This window comes from Rhinichthys klamathensis, unplaced genomic scaffold (genome assembly GCF_029890125.1).
Source record: "Rhinichthys klamathensis goyatoka isolate OS25496 unplaced genomic scaffold, OSU_Roscu_1.1 h1tg000339l_1, whole genome shotgun sequence".
NCBI lineage: Eukaryota > Metazoa > Chordata > Actinopteri > Cypriniformes > Leuciscidae > Rhinichthys > Rhinichthys klamathensis.
The window spans coordinates 278844-299494 of record NW_026606853.1 but is presented as its reverse complement, the minus strand read 5'-3'; the positions used below and the strand labels follow the sequence as shown (position 1 = coordinate 299494).

General features: G+C 38.6%; 1 protein-coding gene across 7 annotated transcripts in view; it reads left to right on the top strand.

Annotated features, from left to right (window-relative positions):
• erc2 (ELKS/RAB6-interacting/CAST family member 2) overlaps positions 1–20651 on the top strand; it is a 60706-nt gene that overhangs the window by 2257 nt on the left and 37798 nt on the right. For all 7 annotated transcript variants that reach the window (XM_056272488.1, XM_056272492.1, XM_056272489.1 and 4 more), the window contains exon 2: positions 1793–2526. In XM_056272488.1, coding sequence (XP_056128463.1) covers positions 1873–2526 — 654 coding nt within the window. In that variant the 5' untranslated portion in view covers positions 1793–1872. The remainder of the gene's footprint in view (positions 1–1792; positions 2527–20651) is intronic.

The window sequence follows — 20651 nt, the reverse complement described above, 5'->3', positions numbered from 1 at the left end:
TCCGGACCAAAAGAACTAAGAGAACAGAACTACAAGTGTGAACACACAACTTAACATCGCATTATCTGGCATTTTACATTGAAATACTGTCAAACTGATGGGTTTTGCAAGGAAAGACAATTAAAAACTGTATATTTTACTGTAAAAACCAACAACATATTATTATATTTGATGGAATATAAATAGTTTTGTTTTTCTTCTCATATTTGTTATCAGGAAATGAACATTGGGATGTTTTGTGTTTCGTTTTCTGTTATTTAGTTCATGTTTATTGCATTATGTTAGTGTCATGTTGGTGTTGTTTTATGGACAGGAGACTTACAATAGATCTGATTCCTCGTGTGGCTTTCTCTTTTACCACCTGTATTATGGTTATCAGTACAGTTTAAGGTAAAAAGCCGATTTTGGTAGTTCAAGTATATGAAATACAGTTGTAAGTTGTAAAAAATGCAGGCACCAATATATAATCCAATAATACTGGAAACATTGTCATCGTATTTTTACAGTGAATTTCTAGCAATCGCAGTTGCCTTTTTACCGAAAATTTAACTGGATATTTTTGGAGTGACTTGTTGGAGGGTTCTTTTGACTCGTGGTAAGCAACCACCCAGAAAACAGGCAGGCAAGCCAAGTGGCAGATTATTTTTTTTTTTTTAAATCTTGGCATTTGGGTGCAGTCTTTTCCTTTTTTGTTTGTTTGTCCAGTATGGCATGCTATATATGGTCTCTGGCTGGAAAGATGAGGGCCGGACATGTCCTTTCTCTGGCATGGAAGTGCACAGATGACCAGGCCATCTGCATTCCGGCTTCGATTCGTTTCAGCATAAATGTACATTTCTCACTCTCTCTCCCTCACACGCCCATGAATGCCCACACATCCTCACTTTTCATACGAGTGAAAACAGGTGCTCTCTCCTTCATCATCTCAGTCACTGTTGCCATAGCAACCCTCTCCACATCATCAGCGTCATCCCAGCGAGCAGCAAGTGGTCCCCACCTCTGAGAAAAACTGCAGGGCACTTTTCATTTTGACTCATCTTTCCTGAAAGAAATTGAAGGAAGTTATGTTTTCTTCAAAATGAGAAGGAACAAAATGTCTCTCAGGAACTTACATCTTTGCATTTAGCTTAACTCTAGGCTGTTATGAAAGAGAGATATGCACAACTCTAAAATATTAATTGGCTAGAAATCTAGATTTGTCTGTGCAATATTTTTATCCAGTAGTACTGAAAAAGGGTTTAAGGTTAAATGAATGAACTGTACTTTCAGCATTTGTCAAGTCAAGTCACCTTATACAATACAGATTGTTTCAAAGAAGCTTCACAGTGATAAACAGGAAAGTAACAGAAACAATGATGCAAACCACTTCAAATATGAGACAAATTCAAATTCTGCTGTAAAGCAGCTCTTAAAAAAACAATAGTGTCATTATTCAGCTCAAGTCAGTTCAGCGTTGATTTAGTTTATCCATTATGAAATGATTTTGAATCAGCTATAAACAGCTCTACAGAAGACAATAGTGTTGTTATTCAGCTCCAGTCAGTTTAGAGTAGATTAAATGCATTACATATGCCAATAATCTGCTTCAGTTTGTTGTGATAGACTTGAATTAGATATCAGCATGAGTTCTGTGGGGGAAGACGTGTGTTATATATCCATGTAGAAACGATTGACTTGTGTTGAACTGATTTCTCAGTTTAAACTATGCACTGACCACAAATGTCTTGTTCCAGACAATAGTTGGCGATTTTGAAGTCTTCGACTGCATTTTAAAGTATGTTCTCTTTTCTAGGATGCACTAAACACCCTTGTCAATCAGCGAGGGGCTTTTCTCACGGACGCCTGGCTCTCCGTGTTACAGAAGCTTGTGAGATGTATGGCAGTGCGCGGGCCGTCGGCCACATGGAGGGCAGCCCCGCTCGCTCCCCGCGGCTGCCCCGCTCTCCTCGGTTGGGACACCGTCGGGCTAACAGCGGCAGCTCGGGTGGCAAGACCTTATCCATGGAGAACATCCAGTCCCTCAATGCTGCCTACGCCACGTCTGGCCCAATGTACCTGAGCGACCACGAAGCCGTTGGATCCACGGCTACCTACCCCAAAGGCACCATGACGCTGGGTCGGGCCACGAGTCGAGCGATGTACGGCGCTCGGGTCACGGCTATGGGCAGCACCCCTAACATCCACACGGCAGGAATCCCTCACGCCGACCTGCTGTCTTACGGTGACCTGGGCTCGCTGTCGATGCTCCACCACCAGGGGACGCCGTCTGCTCTGCTGCGGCAGGCGGTCAGGGGAGGTGGCGGGGAACTTTTGGAGCTCCAGGCACAGCTACGGGACATGCAGAGAGAAAACGATCTCCTTCGGAGGGAGCTGGACCTGAAGGACAGCAAGCTGGGCTCCTCCGCCAACAGCATCAAGAGCTTCTGGAGCCCCGAGTTGAAGAAAGAACGTATAATGAGGAAAGAGGAGGCAGCGCGCACTTCTATCCTCAAAGAACAGATGCGGGTGACCCATGAGGAGAATCAGGTAAGGATGGTTACCTTACCTTACATGAATAGACTCTAAAAATACCCTTGCACATTTTAAAATAAAGGTTCTTCAGAGGTTGTTTGCAGGACTTCTTCCTATTAAGGCCCATTTTCTGGGGTTCTTGAGATGTATGTATAGTTCTTTGGTGAAAAAAATATTGATGTTATATACATTATATGTTTTTCAAATTAGTATATTGGTTCTAGATATCATCCTTTGACAGAGGAAAAGCCCTTCTGTTTTTTTTTTCTTTGTACCACCAATATGTAGAACTTTCCAAAGAACCATAGAACTGAAAAAGGTTCTCAAATTATGTCAGCTTGTACTACAAAACCCTTTTTGGAACCTTTATTTTTAACAATGAATTTTGCTAAGATGTAAAAACAATAGATTATGGCATTTATAGATCATTTATTGTCTTCTCAATACTTTTGATAAGCTTAGCAAGTAGAGTTTGATGTACACTACCGTTCAAACTTTTGGGGTCAGTAGTTTTTTTTAAACACTCTTAGGGCTTGTTTACACAGAACATGCGTTTTTTTAAATTTGAACCTCATGGACGTACCGACGAATTGGGATCGCGGCAATTCGTCTGTTAGTCAACGTACGTCGAGCGTGACGACTGAAAGGGAACGTCTTGGTTACATATGTAACCATAGATATCCATAATAAAGGCTAGATGTCTCGTCCGCGCTGCTGGCCAATGGAGGTCGACGTCTGCACCTGGCGGCCATCTTGTCACAGGCAGCTCGCTTACTTGTAACATTGTGTTTTAATGGTGCATGTACTTTTTAAATAACCATAACTTGCTCAATTTTCAACCGATTTTCAAACGGTTTGGTTTGTTATTAACGTCAGAGATGTAGTTATGACACTGCATACTTATGAATAATAAGTAAATAATCATCCAGAATTATTGCCACGTTAATAACATTTGTAAGAAACCAAACCGTTTGTAAATCCGTCAAGATTTCAACGAGGTAAGAGTATTTGTGTTCGTGCTGATCACTCATCTTACATCAGGTACCACAGAGTCCGCCAGAAAGCTTGCCTGTGACAAGATGGCCGCCGTTGATGACGATAGAGACTCCGCCGTAAGACATCTAGCCTTTATTATGAATATCTATGTATGTAACCCTCATTCTCTGAAGGAGGGAACGGAGACGTCTACGAACGTTGAACGTAACCGACTGAAAACGCTGTGTCATGCGCGAGACGCTGCAAAAGACGCAAGACGCGAGTGCAACGGTTATACACGTCCGTCTAGTGAGTGTTTAAATAGAAAAAAAAATGGAAAAACATGTTCTTTGTGAACGGCCCCTTATTCAGCAAGGACTCATTCAATTGATCAAAAAACGACAATAAAGACATTTATGTGGTTATAAAATATTTCTATTTCAAATTTTGTTCTTTTGAACTTTTTATTCATGAGAGAATCCTGAAAAAAATACAAAAATATTTAGCAGCACAACTGTTTTCAACATTGATAATAATAAGAAATGTTTCTTGAACAGCAAGTCAGCATGTTAGAATGATTTCTGAAAAGTCAGCTTTGCCATTACAGAAATAAATACATCTTAAAATACATTAAAATAGAAAACGTTTATTTAAAATTGTAATGAAATTATACTGTTTTTACTGTATTTTTTATTAAATAAATGAGCAGCCTTGGTGAGCAGAAGAGTCTTCTTTCAAAAACATTTAAAAAATCAATCCAACCCCAAACTTTTGAACGGCAATTACAATTGTTAACCCAAAAATGAAAACTGGCATTGGTTTTTACTTACCCTCATGTTGGTCAAATCCGTGTTACTTTCATCTGTGGAACACAAAATGCTCAAAATGTAGAATGGAAAATGTGTATTCTTAAAATTTACAAGCAGTGTGAACACTGGAAGATCCTTTTCCACGGCACACAGAAAGTCATACAGGTTTGAAACGACATGGTGATTCCCTTTAAGACTAGTCTATTAGCTGGCTATCAGTAAAAGTTCCCTTCTTGAGGGAAACGCCTAGTCCATGAATTCTTGTGTTGCCAAGGTTGCTCTTTCTGCCTCCAGTTTTGGTGTCATCTGTGGGCTGTGCTCCTTTCTTCTCCTCCGTTCTGTGTCTCATTCAACTGTGTAATCACACTCTCACTCTTTTTTTTTCACCACCCACTCTCATGCTCTTTAAGTCTCTTCACAGCTGATTTCTTTTTTGGGTTGTCTGTCTTTTATGTGGCACTTCTGGAAAGAGGCTCTTATAATCATTAATATTTCATAATTTAATCGGATGTGGCAGTCTGTCAATGGACAGGCCAAAGCCACAAATACTGGAACACATTTTAGACAGGTCTGGCTCTAAAATTTAAGTAGATGAGCCACATTCAAAGCCATTGTAGAATATCTTATATTCAGATATGTGTGACCGCAAATCAGTTGAATTCTATTTTTATTCTGCCAAGTTGCTATATTACAAAATATTTACTCTTTTAAGACCCTCTACAAAGAATCGGTTACTGGTAAACCCTTTTAAAAAATAATTAAATGTTTATATTTACACTACTGTTCTAAAGCTTGGGGGTCGGTCAGATTTTTTAATATTTTTGAAAGAAGTCTTTTCTGTTTACCAAGGCTGTATTTCTTTAATCAAAAGTACAGTAAAAATTATTACAATTTAAAATAACTGTTTTCTATTTGAATAAATTGTAAAATGTAATTCATTCCTGTGATGCAAAGCTGAATTTTCAGCATCATTACTCCAGTCTTCAGTGTCACATGATCCTTCAGAAATCATTCTAATATGCTGATTTGCTGGTCTAGAAACATTTCTGATTATTATCAATGAAAACAGTTGTGTTGCTTCATATTTTTGTGGAAACCGTGATGCCGTTTTTTCAGGATTCTTTGATGAGTAGAAAGTTCAAAACAGCATTTATTTAAAACAGAAATCTTTTGTAACATCGTAAATGTCTTTACTGTCATGTTTGTTCAAATAGATGCATTCTTTCTGAATAAAAATATATATATATATATTTTTTAATAAAGCTGCAAAATATTTATAGTTAATTTTAAATGTCTGTCAATAGAGAAAATGATTTTTACTGCCAGATAATTCTTGAATATGACGGCTGTAGAAATGGAAGCTTCTCCTTACGAGCGAATCATGTGTCTGATAGTGGCATCACCGGCTTTTTGCTCTCTTTTGTATTTGCATTAGCTAAACTGGCTTTAAAATGTAGAAAGAAACACAGATTCTGATATAGTTGATATCAGATTTTATTCCTGGTTTATTGGAACATGATCTTGAAAACCAGTTTTGGAGATTTCGGTCTTTTCAGTAAACATACACTTTACATGCATGAGTGTTACCAATATGGCCGCCAAGTGAGCTGACTTTCCTGAAAGGGACTTGTGCTTAATACTGTACAGCTCTTTAGTGTTTAGTTTGACTGTATACACTGTGTAGCACAACCTCTCGTTCCTTTTTGATTACCGCTTTCAAAAAAAGAGTGATGGTTCAAGATGAGTTTCATGTATTCAACAGTTGAGGACTGGAGGCATTTGTTTTCTCACAGTCTCACCTCTGTCTATCTGTGTTTCTGTCTGCGAGTGGAGCATTGGCCTAGTTAAATCACACTCCGTCAGCACGCTGCACGAGGCCAGAAGAAGAAAAAATGTCAAGGACAAATGCTTGTCTGAGAGACTTTGTTTCCCTCCATCTGATTCCTTGTCTTCTCTGCCACCATTTCACTCTACCTCTGTCCATTATTCTCGCTCTCTCTGTCAACCAGCTCTCTCTTTGGCTCCTTTCCTGTCACACATCCTCACTCTGTGCTTCTTCCTCTCTCTTCCTCGTCCTGTGTCCTTCCCATCCATCTTGTTCTCCGTTACTCTATCCACCCATCCTCTAAGGCACCATATGGCATTTTCTCACATATTTTGGATGACAAATGGATCCTGTATATTGGAAACACCATGTCTCGCAAAGCATTCAGGCCTTTTAACCAGTTCACTAATTTGACTGAATTGCATTTCACATTGGAATTTAGTGACATTTTATTACTATGCGCTGGTGGGCAAATCCACAATTGTATGGAATTTCGGCTTTGTTTTATTCACCATCCTTAGTTGAGTTTAATCTGGTGTCATGTGTATTTAAATTAAGTCAATGCCATTCATTTAAACACAAATATGTCTCTTTTTATAGGCTTGTTATAGATTGCACTGCATTCACAAAAGTAAATTTGCCTACTGCAATTAAAAGTGTGTTTATAGAGACATTTTGGCATCTCCTGATTTACCATGCAACCAATTGTGACCCTGGACCACAAAACCAGTCTTATGGGTCATTTTCTTTAACTACGCATATTACTAACGAAGGGAAATAAATGAAATTTACACCATTGATTTACCACAACTAAACCTTTATACACACAACATTTCATTAAAATATTTCACCAGGAACATATAAAATTGAAGAGATCCACACATTGATCGAATTCGTCGTCTTCCAGTGCATGCTCCTTTGCCAAGCCGGTCTCATGGACATTCTGTATCATCTTCCCAATCATTTGCGAAAAAATCATTTACTATGTTCGTTAAATTATTGCTGTCATTAAAGTTTAAATTGAGCAAACGCACCATCTCAGAATCAATGGCTTGCACCGTAACCATTGCGGATTGTGTACACTGTGCACGCGAAGAAGTCGCCAGCCAATGAGAGGCGCTGTAGCAGGCCGTTACACAAGAAGGGTTTGTTTTTAACGCTCTCTATTGGCTTTGGAGAGTTATGAACCCGAAAGCGGGAAATCTAAGCTTGACATAGATACCAAACTTGAGTGGGTAATTCCCAAAGAGCGAGCAGCAGCGAGCGAAGTTTGGAGGCGTGTTTTCTGACCTTTTTTTTTTTGCGCGATTTTGCTGCATCCACTCACAATTTTTTTTTTTATATATATATATTTACGTTAGGAGATTTACAAAATATCTTCATGGAACATTATCTTTACTAAATATACTAATGATTTTGGCATAAAAGAACATTTTTATAATTTTGTAATAATGATAATTATTGTGCAAATTGCATTATGCACAATTGTTTTGTACATTTACCAGATTTGCATAATTCCTTTAGTGATTTGTGCACTAAAACAACACAGATAATGCATGCAAATAAAATAAATTGCATTAAGTGGGCACAGTACTTTCCTTCCTATATCTCATAATGTATCATTGCAATGTGACTGTTTTGTAAAAGGGATTTTTAACAAAAATGAAATGCTGAAATATGCCATTTGCTTAAATATTCAGTTTCTGGCCTGCAGAAGTTTATTTGAATAAATAACAATGACCCTAGCGGGGAGATAATTTCCTTGCAAATGACTTGAGAATAATTTAAATTACTATCACATTTTCTGGATAAAAACCCTCCAGTTCAAGTATTCTGGTTGTAAGTGAAGGGCATTTGTGGAGATGTATACTAAAGAAGGTATAACTCCAAAGATCTAAAGGAAAACAAATGCATAAATTAGCAGCCGTGGGGTGGAATTGGGTTCGTATTAAAACTGAGGAAAGAAGGGATGATGCAAAATACAGTATTGCAGGAGGTGGCTAACTGAAGCTTGTGACTGGTAGTTCATTATCAACAGGTCAGTTCCTACACACAGGGCCAAATTAATATCGGAGTGGTATAATAAAAGTCCTGTCAGATAGATTATTTAAAAATTGCAGTGAACAAGTGGTCTCCAAATAACCTGAATGACCTGGAGCAAATATATCTGGTTGCTCTCGTTGCTCGGGAGATTTAATGGAGTTCTCACGTTCGATTGAAGACTCTTAAAAACAGAAACTAATTAGACTGGTGTCCAGACTGGTATCTTTTTAAAATCTGAACAGAGTGTGAGAGACACTGCGATCTCTTCTGAAACAGAGGAGTCAAATGTGAGATTAGGGTGTTTTTCTCAGGAGAAAAATCTAATAAGCAAGAGTAAGTACATTGAGAGGTTCTGATTAGTTCATAGCTCTGTATTATGCTTTTGTTCACATTTTCAACTGTCTTTAGTGTTGCTGTTTAAACATGAAAAAATGTACGCAAAGTTAAAAAGCAAAAAGTCGCAGAACCCGATTTCGCAAGTGCAACATGTTCAACATCTTTGTTGAACCTGGAACAACATTCCAATCAACCAATCAGATTTGAGGGACAAGGTTACAGTTTATGTCAAGTTTAGGTTTACAACCTTCTAGTGTTATTCACCTATCATTTCCCTCTGATTTTAGGGATAACATGGTTTTAGATTTAGGGGTAAGGATATGGTTATGATTACATTTTCAGACAGGAATGTTGTTCCAGGATCAACAAAATCTATTTGGCAAAATCAGAACGTGCAGGGAGTTATTCTCTATATCAGTAAGAGCTGTTTCTGAACTCCCTGCAAATGCATTAATCCTGCAAATGCATTAATTGTAGTCTTCGGTTTTCTTCCAGGAACAAACATGTCACAATATCCCTCATTTAAATAATTTCAAACCCATGGCATGCACAAAATAAAGGGGAAAGATCTGGTTGAGTAAAACTCGCGGTTATGGTAATGCCGAGTTCAGACTGCACGATTTTCAAAATAATCGGGTCACTGTTGTTTTCACACTGCATGACTATCTGGGGTAACATTCAGTTGCTGCTGTGTTCACAACTTCACACTTTACAAAAGAAAGAATCGCCGACAACTTCTGCCTGGTCCGCAAACTACGTTTCACAACCAAACAAACGCGAGAAGTGATAGGAAATAACGGAAGATCACGCGTGCGTGAGACCGGAGTTCTCGCGCGACACTGAATTTGTTATTAAAAATGATAGCCTACAAGAAGATTGCGATCCAAATTGTCTGTGCACTGATTAGCAAAAAAAAAAAAAAAAAAAAAAAAAAACAGTTTATGCAGGAAATGGTTGGGAAGACGAGGGGAGCAAGGACTGTGTTTTGCAAAGAGAGTTGGGGGTAAATAAATAATTTTGCAAATGACGTCCTGCTGTTGCTGCTGGTCACGCAAATGTTGTGCTTTGTTTCTGTTTGATATAATTGTAAATATAGGCCTATTCTATTAAAATACTGATATTCTGGTCTCTAACTCCTCCTCCTCCTCCCTGTATCTTGCTCTCTCATTGGCTGTCGGTCATCGCCGATGTAGTTTTCAGTCAGAACACATTCACACAGCAGGATTGTGAATCGCCGACAGGTCCAGATATTTAGCATGCCAAATATCTCACGGGCGTCGGCGACTCGTCGGCGATTCTCTCAGATCGCGTCTTTGCTCATTCACACTGCGTGATTGTCACTCGCGTGAACGAGCACCGATTTGCCTGTGATTTCGGGCATTTGTCGGCGATTTCTCAAAACCTGTCGGCGAGCCAAAATCGGGGCTAAAATCGTGCAGTCTGAACCCGGCATTAGGAGCCTGATATTTCCAAAACACTCAAGAAGGGGTTGACCAATCACAACACACAGGACCAGCCGACCAATCAGAGCACATCCCAACTTTCGGAAGGAGGGGTTTCAACTAAACAGAGCATTATACAGCCATAAAGCCCAATTTATACTTCTGCGTCGAACTCATGCCGTAGCTACATCGTAGGCTGTGTGTAGCGCGCGTACCCTTCGGCGCACCCTGACGTGCACCTCTCCAAAAATGTAACAACGCGTCAATTCTGCACGTACCGCAAGCGCTGTGATTGGTCTGCTAGAACCGCTCCCCGGCTTTTACATGCTCCCTCTGCATGTGTAATTGCGCGTCAACGCGGACAACGACGCAGAAGTAAATTAAAACCAACGCGTAGTCTATAGCGTAGAGGCTCCGGCGTAGGTCCGACGCAGAAGTATAAATCAGCCTTAAGCCCTTTCAGTCTTCCTTTGAGTCCACACTTTCATGATGCAATTCTGCTTTGACAGTTAGGTAGAAGTCTGCTGTAGAGCTCGTCTCAGTGAAGCTCAGCAAAAGTACTCAACAAGGGCGCAAATCGGCCGCAAAGGGGGGCACTAACGAGTACCCTTCTAAGACCCCTACGCCCTACGCCATGTGTCAAAATCCACTCCAGGAGGGCCACTGTCCTGCAGAGTGTAGCTCCAAAACCTCTTCCTGGAAGTCTCTAGTAAACCTGAAAACCTTGATTATCTAGTTCAGGTGTGCTAAATTAGGGTTGGAGCCAAACTTTGCTGGACAGTGACCTTCCAGGAACTGAGTTTGACAGCCCTGCCCTGGGGCCTCATTTATAAACGTTGCGTACGCACAAAAGAAGGCGTACGCCGCTCTCTACGAAATAATTGGTATTTATAAAAAGCAAACTTGACGGTAAAATGTGCGGTCCTTCACGCAAGCTCTGACCCAGGCGTACCCACAAAAACGGGTGAAATGAGAAATGGTGACACCGTCGGCAGATGGAAGAAACACGTGAAAGTGTGTGAAACTGTAGTAGACCGTTGTGTAAAATAAATGACAATACTGCCTCTCATAAATAACATGAAGACTTCACAAAGCAAGTAGCCTATTACAATTAACAGCCTACACGAACACCCGTTTGATCGATCTGCAACAGAAATGCAAATTAACACATATTTGCAAAAAGAAAAGTGAAATATTTTCTGCAATAATATTGGCATGTTATACAATTCATCGATAGATAGATAGATAGATAGATAGATAGATAGATAGATAGATAGATAGATAGATAGATAGATAGATAGATAGATAGATAGATAGATAGATAGATAGATAGATAGATAGATAGATAGATAGATAGATAGATAGATGTATTATTTGTCCACTGGGGAAAGTTGTTTTCATAGTAAAAATGTCTTCATCAGCTACGGAATCATGGTATTCATGCATAGTCTTTAGTTTGTTTTATTTTTGATAAAATAACGTATGACGTAGACCTATGTCTCAATCATTCAGAAAGCTGCAAGAAATTACATTTGCGCTGAATTATTTCCCATTTCCAAGTAGATTATAACCGACATCTGTAGCTTGTCGTTTCTTTTTTATTTCGACCAAAGTCCGAGGTTGTGAGGCTACAGCATTTACGGCGTCTGCAACCTTTTGCCACTCAAGTGCCTTTTTGGTATTAGTAATGCCCACACTGTGCCCTCCAAACAACAGTTTTTCTCCTCTTTTCCACCTCGCCAACGATAACTTCTACTTCACATTGAGTGAAGTTCCGTTTTTTTTTATTTCCTCTCTATGTTTGCCATGATTTCGCAATCGATGAATATTAACTTATGGGCGTTTCACGGACTATTTATGGGCAACTATGGGCGTGACATGAAGCCGCAAAAGCTGCGCTACATTTAGAATTGATTGTGATTTATTAAGGGAAAAATGCGTAGGATGTGCGTGCGCACGGTTTTATAAATCCGAATATTTCTGTGCGTACGCACGTCCTATGTTTCATCTGTACGCCACTTCTGACGCAAATCCTACGCAAAGTTTTCTAAATGAGGCCCCTGGTCTTTAACGGACACACACACGATTGTAAGTCCACAAGTGCGCATGAAGTGTGCCATCTGGGACAGGGCCCTAGGAAGAGAGGTGCTGTAAAAATGTAAAATATTATATCAAAATGTGTTTTTGAACATTCTAGCATGAAACCCTATTCTAGTAGCCCTAAAACACTTAATAGGGCATAATAGGTCCCCTTTAAATAAGAAAATGAACTTGCATTTAGTTTGGATAAATATAGAATTACTGCAAGCTCGCTATTGAGGAGCAGATGTTACAGGAGATACTGGAACAGGGATACTGAAAAACACAAATGAGATTAGATATGCAAGTTAGGCAGGCTTATGCTGTGAAAGAGTGTGTGTCTCATTTCTCCTTTCCGTGATGCTGTCCCTTCATCTGAGTCTTCAAGGTTAAATCAGGATGGTGTCACCACAGCTCCCAGCAACACCTGTGCGTGCGTGTGTGTGTGTGTGTGTGTCCGTGCAGCGCCCTGAAAATGGGAAAGGACATTAGCAGAGCTGCAGGTACTTATCCAGTGACAGTGCTACCGTGACACGGTTAGTGGCCTGTGGTAGAAAGTAACAAGATTAGACATGCAAGGGGTTTCTTATGAAGCCCTTGGAGTTTAGGTTACACCACCAGACATTGGATTCATATTATTATGCATTTGTTTGTTTTAATTGAAATAGTGAAAATCAGTAATAAAATGTGCATTTTAAATGTAATGTAAGTCGTTTTAGATAAATAAATAAAAAAACCTCTTCCAAGTGCATACATGTAAATGTAAAATGACTTATGGTGACATTTTTCATAGAGGCTTTTATGAACAAAATATGCAAACAAAAAGGTGTTGTGCTTGGAAAGTTCCATAGGTTCGCATCAGCTTAACCGTAAGAATAAAATGTCCCATATGACAGATATCCCTAAAATAAGTTTATTTTTTTTATTTAAAAAAATATTATTATTTTATATTATGAAATAAATGTTAAAATATTTTTAAACGTAATATTTCTTCATAAATGTTTTGGTTCGAAATATATTTTTAAAATACATTTTGCATTTACCAAAGGTATTTTAAGACTGAAAATGCATTTTCTTGCCCATTAAAGTATGTATAATATATTATGGCATTTGACGGTTTAAACAAAACATATTTTCAATTTGAAAGGTATATTTCCTTATCCAACACTGTTTTTTCACCATATATATTTAGCATAAAATTGAAATGATTTTTGCCCCTTGAAGTACATATTTTAGAATATTTTGGCATTTGAAGGTTTAAACAAAACACTTTTTACATCACATACTATTTAGCATAAATTTGAAAAATATGCTAAATGCTGTATGTGTATTGTGTGCACTTGTGAGATATGCTTTGCCCATTCTGGATGCTGCAATAAATATTAAACTTGTTTGAAATCCATCTATTTCTGACAAGCAAGAGAGCAGTGAGCAATAGCCAATGATATTACAAGGTGAAAGATCTTAAGAAAGTGCAATTGCAATGGGAAGTGTGATCCAAAAAACATCAAATATATTTATTGATTCTGTGCAAATCAGTGCAAACAATTGCAATCCTTCCCTTAGTAGTATTTGCTGACCATATACTGTCTTATAGTGAGCACTAGGCTTTAGTTGCAGCCCATTAACGTCCTCCACCACGTCTGGACCTCAAGGACACTTGTTGTACTGTGCATGTGCTGAAGAGACTGACTCCACGAAGGAGACACATCATGCTGGGTTTAGACCAGACTCCATTAGTATAAGAAGCACGTCATCACATGCTGTTAGCAGTTCTCTATGTTCACACCCCTCCTCGTGGCCACATGTTCCTGCTGTGAGTCTGGAGGTGGCCCGGCGATAGGTGGGCTGCAGTGATGGTGATCAGAGATCCTTCGTCACATCACTCGGGATGTTCAGAATCCCATACGACCTGCCATGTTTGAATATGTATCGGTACACTATGCCCAGTACTTGACTTTCTATTTCCAATGTAAAATATACATTATTTAAGCAGAATTGGATATAAATTGTAAATATTTCAGAGATTATAGCTGGATGCATCTTGTTCAATTAAGCATGCATCAAAGTGAGGTCATGAGATAACAATGTAGCATGCAGATGATTGGAACTTTTATTTTGCATACTGCGTACTGTTTCACATAGTTACACAAAAGTTTAGGCAGTAAATCTGCTGTATACCCTGCTGAAAAAACAGCTTAACCCTCTGGGGTCCTTCATTTAACAGTCACAGTCGGGGCCTTCGGGTCCAAATGGTCCCGAAGGGCGGGATTAATATTTATGAAAAAAATCATAATGTTTTTTTTTTACTTGTTTTTTATAATATTTTTTCTTTTCTTTTTTGGTGTTTTGAGATCATTTTATGATTTATAATTAATATTTATGCAATGATTATGACCTCTTTTTTCTCCTATTGAATATAATAGATTTTTAGTTTTTATTAAAGCTGTATTTCATTTTAGAGTCAAGCCTAGGCCTCATGAAAGCAATTTTTGAAATGAGATGGATGCCATCTGGTGGACACACTGAGCATTTTAAAATTTCAAAACAGATATATGTAATCTGAATTTATTAGTGTGTATGTGAATAAAAGTGTGTTTGTGTGTGTGTGTGTGTGTGTGTGTGTGGATGTGTCTGTTTTGCACTCTTGATGTTTTATAGATTCACCCCTTCACTGTTGTGTGCTTTTTTTCTGGATCGTGGCTGATTTGTAGATTGTACGCACAAAAAAACTCTGTATTTTCACATTTTTGCCAATTTCCTATTCATTTCCCATGGGGGTCCATTTGGACCCGAAGGTCCTGAGTGTTACTATTTTTTTTACAACCACTTAGACTATTCAAATCCTGTCCCCAATTGTTTTGGGTGTTCATATACCAAGTACCAACAAAGTCACCAAATTTCAGACCATTCCGATGAAGCTATGATTTTTTATTTATTTAAATGCTTCGGGTCCATTTGGGCCGAAGGACCCCACAGGTTAAAGCAGCCTAAATAAAACGTATCGTTTTTTTCAGGATTCTTTAACGAATAGAAAGTTAGAAAGAACAGAATTTATTTGAAAAAAATATTTGTAACGTTATATATGCCTTTACTGTTACTTAAAGCTGCAGTCCGGCATTTTTCCTCTTTGTCGCCATCTCTGTTCGAAATCTGCAATTGCAGTCATTCGCGGAATTATCAACTTTACGTGGGTTGTAGTTCAACACCCTCGACACGGCACAGCGCGGAGGAACACAGTGTTTGAGGAGAGTGTCTGTGCAGCTGTCAGTCACCGCGCCGATGTGGATATTGTCATTCAGAATCACAGATTATTCTTTTTGGAAGTATGACCAACATAAGAATTTTCACCGGGAAATGTCATCTGAACTAGTAAGAAACATTCACTTTTGTTCTGGTTCTGACATTGCAGTAAATCGCGCTGATTAAATCTAACAATTGCTTATAAGTTATCATTTCACGCAAAACCGTGAAAGTAGCTATACTATGTTCTCTAATTGTTAATGTTAACAACGTCAGCAAGCATTGCGTGACTACATCATGTAATGTCCTTCCGATATTATCCTTGTTTTCGCATGGGTCCGGTTGCAGTCTCTTTTTTTCTGTAGCCACTCCGAAGTCCGAACGAAGTCTTTTGCATTTTACAGCGGGTGAGTCTCTAGTTGTCACTGATGATGATCGTCGTTTGAACCTTTCTGGATCCGCCATCAAATTGATAAGTTTAATTATATCAAGTGCTGTGAGAAAAGGCTCTAAATCTCTACCTCCAACATCCTCACACGCAATATAGCTTATACTAGCCGAGACTCCTTCTTTATGTGTACAGATGTGACGTAATGACGCAAAGACATGCTCGAATCTCCCGCGGAAATCCACCAGTACCACTAAAATTAAAAACATTATTACAAGCTTACCGTTTTGCATCGAGCTAAGGCAAGCAGATAGTTTTGAACACTGGCTGGTTATGTATTTTATCAAATATGTATTTTGGATAATTTTTAACCCAAAAAAAGCTACGGACAGCAGCTTTAATATAAAAAATATTGATTTCTTACCAACCCCATACTTTTAAATGGCAGTATAAATACAGGAAATGTTAGTGCAGGAAATGCTATCACATTACACTTGATGCTTTTTTAAAGAGTCTATTCCCTTTAGGAATAAATTGTACTTTGCATGAATAAAATACATCTGAAAAGGGTTGTAATAATGTAACTTGTGACCTTCCTGTTAAGTCTGGTAAATCCTCTCGGTCACAGGGTCGAGAAAAAGTGGTATTGGATCTAAATAGCCTGTGAAATCTCTTGATCTTAGTCTAGTTCTTCTAAAACGATCCTCTCCCCTTGGATTGATGGTTCCCCTTGATGTTAGCAGTCCGGCTTTGATGAATGATGATCGGGGTGCATCTGTTGGGTGGGTTGTGCTTGGTGCTAATGGCTCTTTTGTAGCTCAAGACTCAGAGGTGAGGTGAACGGATGAGTGAGAATGTCCTCAGGCGCTGTGGGCTAGTTTGGCTCAAGTGTGGTTGGTTGTTTTTGAGGTCTTTTTTATTTTCCCTCCCTCTCTCTCTCTCTCTCTCTCTCTCTCTCTCTCTCTCTCTCTCTCTCTCTCTCTCTCTCTCTGTCGCCTCCTCAGTTTCTCTGACTCCTTTTTTTCCTGCTCTCTCAATTGCTCAGCCCCTCGGGTGCCGGAAAGAAAGCCAATACAAAAAGGATTAGTGGGGGCTGACTTGTTTTTGAGTACAGTACGGTAACAAGATTTGATGGTCTGTGTTTAAATGTGATGGTATCAAGGAGAATAATGATCCACACAGCACGTTTCAGCATGACTGAGAAAGACCAGATTTCGATTGTGCATTTAATGGCTAAAATTAATAAGCTGTTTTGACTTTTCAGTCACCACTTTTCTGTTACCGCTAGCATCACAAACAAAATGGCTTAAAGGGATAGTTCTTCCAAAAATTAAAATGATGTCATTAATTACTCACTCTCATGTCGCCCAAGTTAAAATGAAGCTAAGAAAAAATATGTTCGTCATATAAAGCGATCGAGTCTCTTCAGAAAGTTTAGACTAAACCACTCAATTCATATGGATTCGTTTTACAATGTCTTTATGAACTTTTTGAAGACTCAAAGTGGTAGTTGCGTAGCTGTCAATGGAGGCACAGAAATCTCTCAGATTTCATCAAAAAAATTCTTCATTTGTGTTCTGAAGATGAACAAAAGTCTTACAGGTTTGGATTGGAAAGACATGAGGGTGAGTAATTAATGACAGAATTTACATTTTTGGGTGAACTATCCCTTTAAATGATGTTTTTCCATCACTGTGCAACAAGAGTACCATGGTAAGAAGTGTATCTTGTTCAATCTAGTCTGTTCTGTAGTAATTATAATCTAATATGGCGTTTCATGGTAATATAAATCATCTAGGGCGTAATCTAATGGCATACAACCAGAATATTAGCATTTAAATGAGCATGCTCATTTCATCCAGTGCTAGCGTGGGCATGTGCTGTAATTGAGACATGACTCTTTGCCGAGGCTGTTTGGCATCTGATCCAGAGGTCTGTGGAAGCTTGTGGGTCTCTACGCCAGCTTAACATGCAACAGCTTTCCAAACTCAGCCATCCAGACGACACATAAGCTAAATCAGAGCAAAGTGGCTCAGTCCGTCACACTACTTGATCTTGTGAGGGAGTCTCAACAAAACATGTGACATCTGTTTTTTTTTTATATATGTTCCTCTGATAAGGATACAGACACTGATGTCAGTTAGTGTACAATCCCGAAAATCATAGTGTTTTAGGTTTTAATTTCAGATTTTTAAAGTTTTAATCACTGTTGGTACAGTGTTACTTTTATGCAGGAAAACATCCAGACGACATGTACAGTAAATTGTAGAGTTAAGCTGTTTCTTCTGGCATAAACAGGTGAATATATGGGTCAATCTCTGTCTACATTCGCAGAGGAACATCATCACAATCTTCAGTTCTGCTTGTGAATGACAAAAGTCGTTTGAAGAAAAGTGGCCATCTTAGCAGTGCTTCTGGTGATGCTAATACAGCTCCTATCTTTAATGGGGAAAGACGAAATTGATGATCAAAATTACGTTTCATTAACATATTTCAAACTAGCAATAAAACAATGATGTCATAATTGTATCTCAAATTATGCAAAAAGATGCCTCTATTAACAAGGCGATTAGCTCTTTTACCTGAAAGGCACGTCTTCCATTCCTAAAGCAGCATAATTTGTATTTTCTCCCTTTTTTCAATGAAGGATCCGTCTCCTTGCACTGTTTCTTGCATGACTAAGCCAAAAGAAGGGAATTATGGGTAGTAACAACGCCTCCATTTCCTGTTGCCACGGCTAACAAAGTAATGATCTTCGATCGCATTCTTTCCCTGTTCGAACAAATTGCCGAAAACTAAATGCGAGGCACAGACACTGATTCTTTAATCAGAGATTTTTCTCATGCATTCATCGTGATTACCAGTCTAGAGCGGTGGAGGAGACTAAACAGGAATGGATGGATGGGTGAAAAGCACATTTGCAAGGGGAAATAGTGGCCGGAGGGAATTAGTAGACAGATTAGAAAAACAATGCTCTGTGATAGACAAGTGAAGAATTGAAAGAGAGATGAAATGCCGTTTTCTAGCCACTGTTTTTGTGAATAACGAGACTATAAATAAATATATGTGTGTGTGCGGTGGGTGATTGTGGAGAAGAACATTAACTACAGTTGCTCAGCACAGATTGTGGTTATTGATCTTGTGTGTGTGTGTGTGTGTGTGTGTGTGTGTGCTGGCGTGTGTGTGTGAGTGTTTGTTGTGTCCTAGCATGCAGCGATGATAATCCCTGAGATGTTTAGTGGCTTTGGCTATCCACATATGAAATATTTCTTTCTCTCATGCACCCTCATAATGAGATTAAAAGGAGATTTAGCCAATGTTGCTATTAAACTTTACCTCATGTAAACACAATGCTTTGATCAAATTGATGAGATTAAGCTCATAAAAACTTAAAACTTGGCATATGCTGATTTTAATCACAATAAGCAGTCATTTAAACACCTAATCACATATTCAACTCTGACCTAAATGCACGTGTGTTTATGTGGACAGCGTTGCGCGACATGAACATAGTGCAATATACTGAATGGTCGAAAATATCGAAATGGAGGCATTTTAGGTTTGTCTCCGGAAAAAGGACAGAGGCCAGATACCAAAGAACCTGCAAGCATATATGTGGAAGAGCTTGGCGAATAACATTTGTACTGTGCATGGGTTATATGAATAAAGACAGTGAAAATAATTCTTAGAGTATAATCAGAACAACAAAAACTCTTACTCTGATTATTAGAAAGAATCACATTATTAATGCACATGTAAACTTAGTCATTGTTGTCCAGTCACAAAAATGAAATAAATCCATCTAGATCAGAGGGTTTCAATCATTTAAATACCAAGGACCTCCAAATATGATCATCCTCTTTTTTTCTTTTTAAACTTTACACTAAACATTTCCACGGACCCCACTTCGAAAACCCCTGATCTAGATAATTAAGGTTTAGAATGAACATGCAATTTAAAATGGATCATTTTAATTTCTTTAAACACAACACTGGTGTTATTTAGTGCATTTCAAAATTAAAAAATGTTGTTTAATTGTCACAATATAGTTGCGATAACAATGAACATATTAACAACAGCCACATTTTCATAGTATTCAGTATTATAGCCAGTATTCAGCAACTCATCCCATTATGTTGAATGATGGGGTTGGAGTGCTACAAAAATTGATCACTTTAATGCTATTTTTTATGTTCCGGTTGTTGTTTTTGCTTTCTGTGTAATCATTCAGTTAGAGGTTGACAGCCAGAAGATTTTTTTTTTACACATTTGGAATGAGCTGATGGATGTTGTGCAGAAAGATGAAGCGTCTGTCATGCGTGTGTGTGTGTGTGTGTGTGTGTGTGCGTGTGCGTGTATGTATGTGTGTATGCGTGATCCTGGTAAACCCTACATTATCGTTATACCCCCCAAAGATGGCAATATCTGAAATTCTTGTCCTTGTGGGGACATTTTTTGGTCCCCATGAGGAAAACAGCTTATAAATCATACTAAGTTATGTTTTTTGAAAATGTAAAAATGCAGAAAGTTTTCTGTGATGGGTAGGTTTAGGGGTTAGGGTTAGTGTAAGGTGATGTATAGAATATAGAGTTTGTACAATATAAAAAAATGGAAAGTCCCTATAAAACATGAAAACACAACACGTGTTTATGATAGTTTTATTTACACTAATACTGTGAAATATTATTAGAATTTAATAATGTGATTTTCAGCATCATTACTCCAGTCTTCATGATCCGCAACATTTTTAAAAACATTTTCCTCTCGTTTTAAACACAGAGCATATAGAGATACAATATGTGATAATAGTGGGGGGTAATGAGTAATGAGAAAGAGAGGAAGTGATGTGGGCTGCCTCGGGATGCTGTGGAATATTCCTGCCGGCTGCCAGCTCTCCCTTTATCACTCGCTGCCGTATGGGATACATATTCATGCCTGCTTATGCTTCAGTGCATCTGAGAGATCCTCACACACACACACAACATGAAAGTTGAACACTT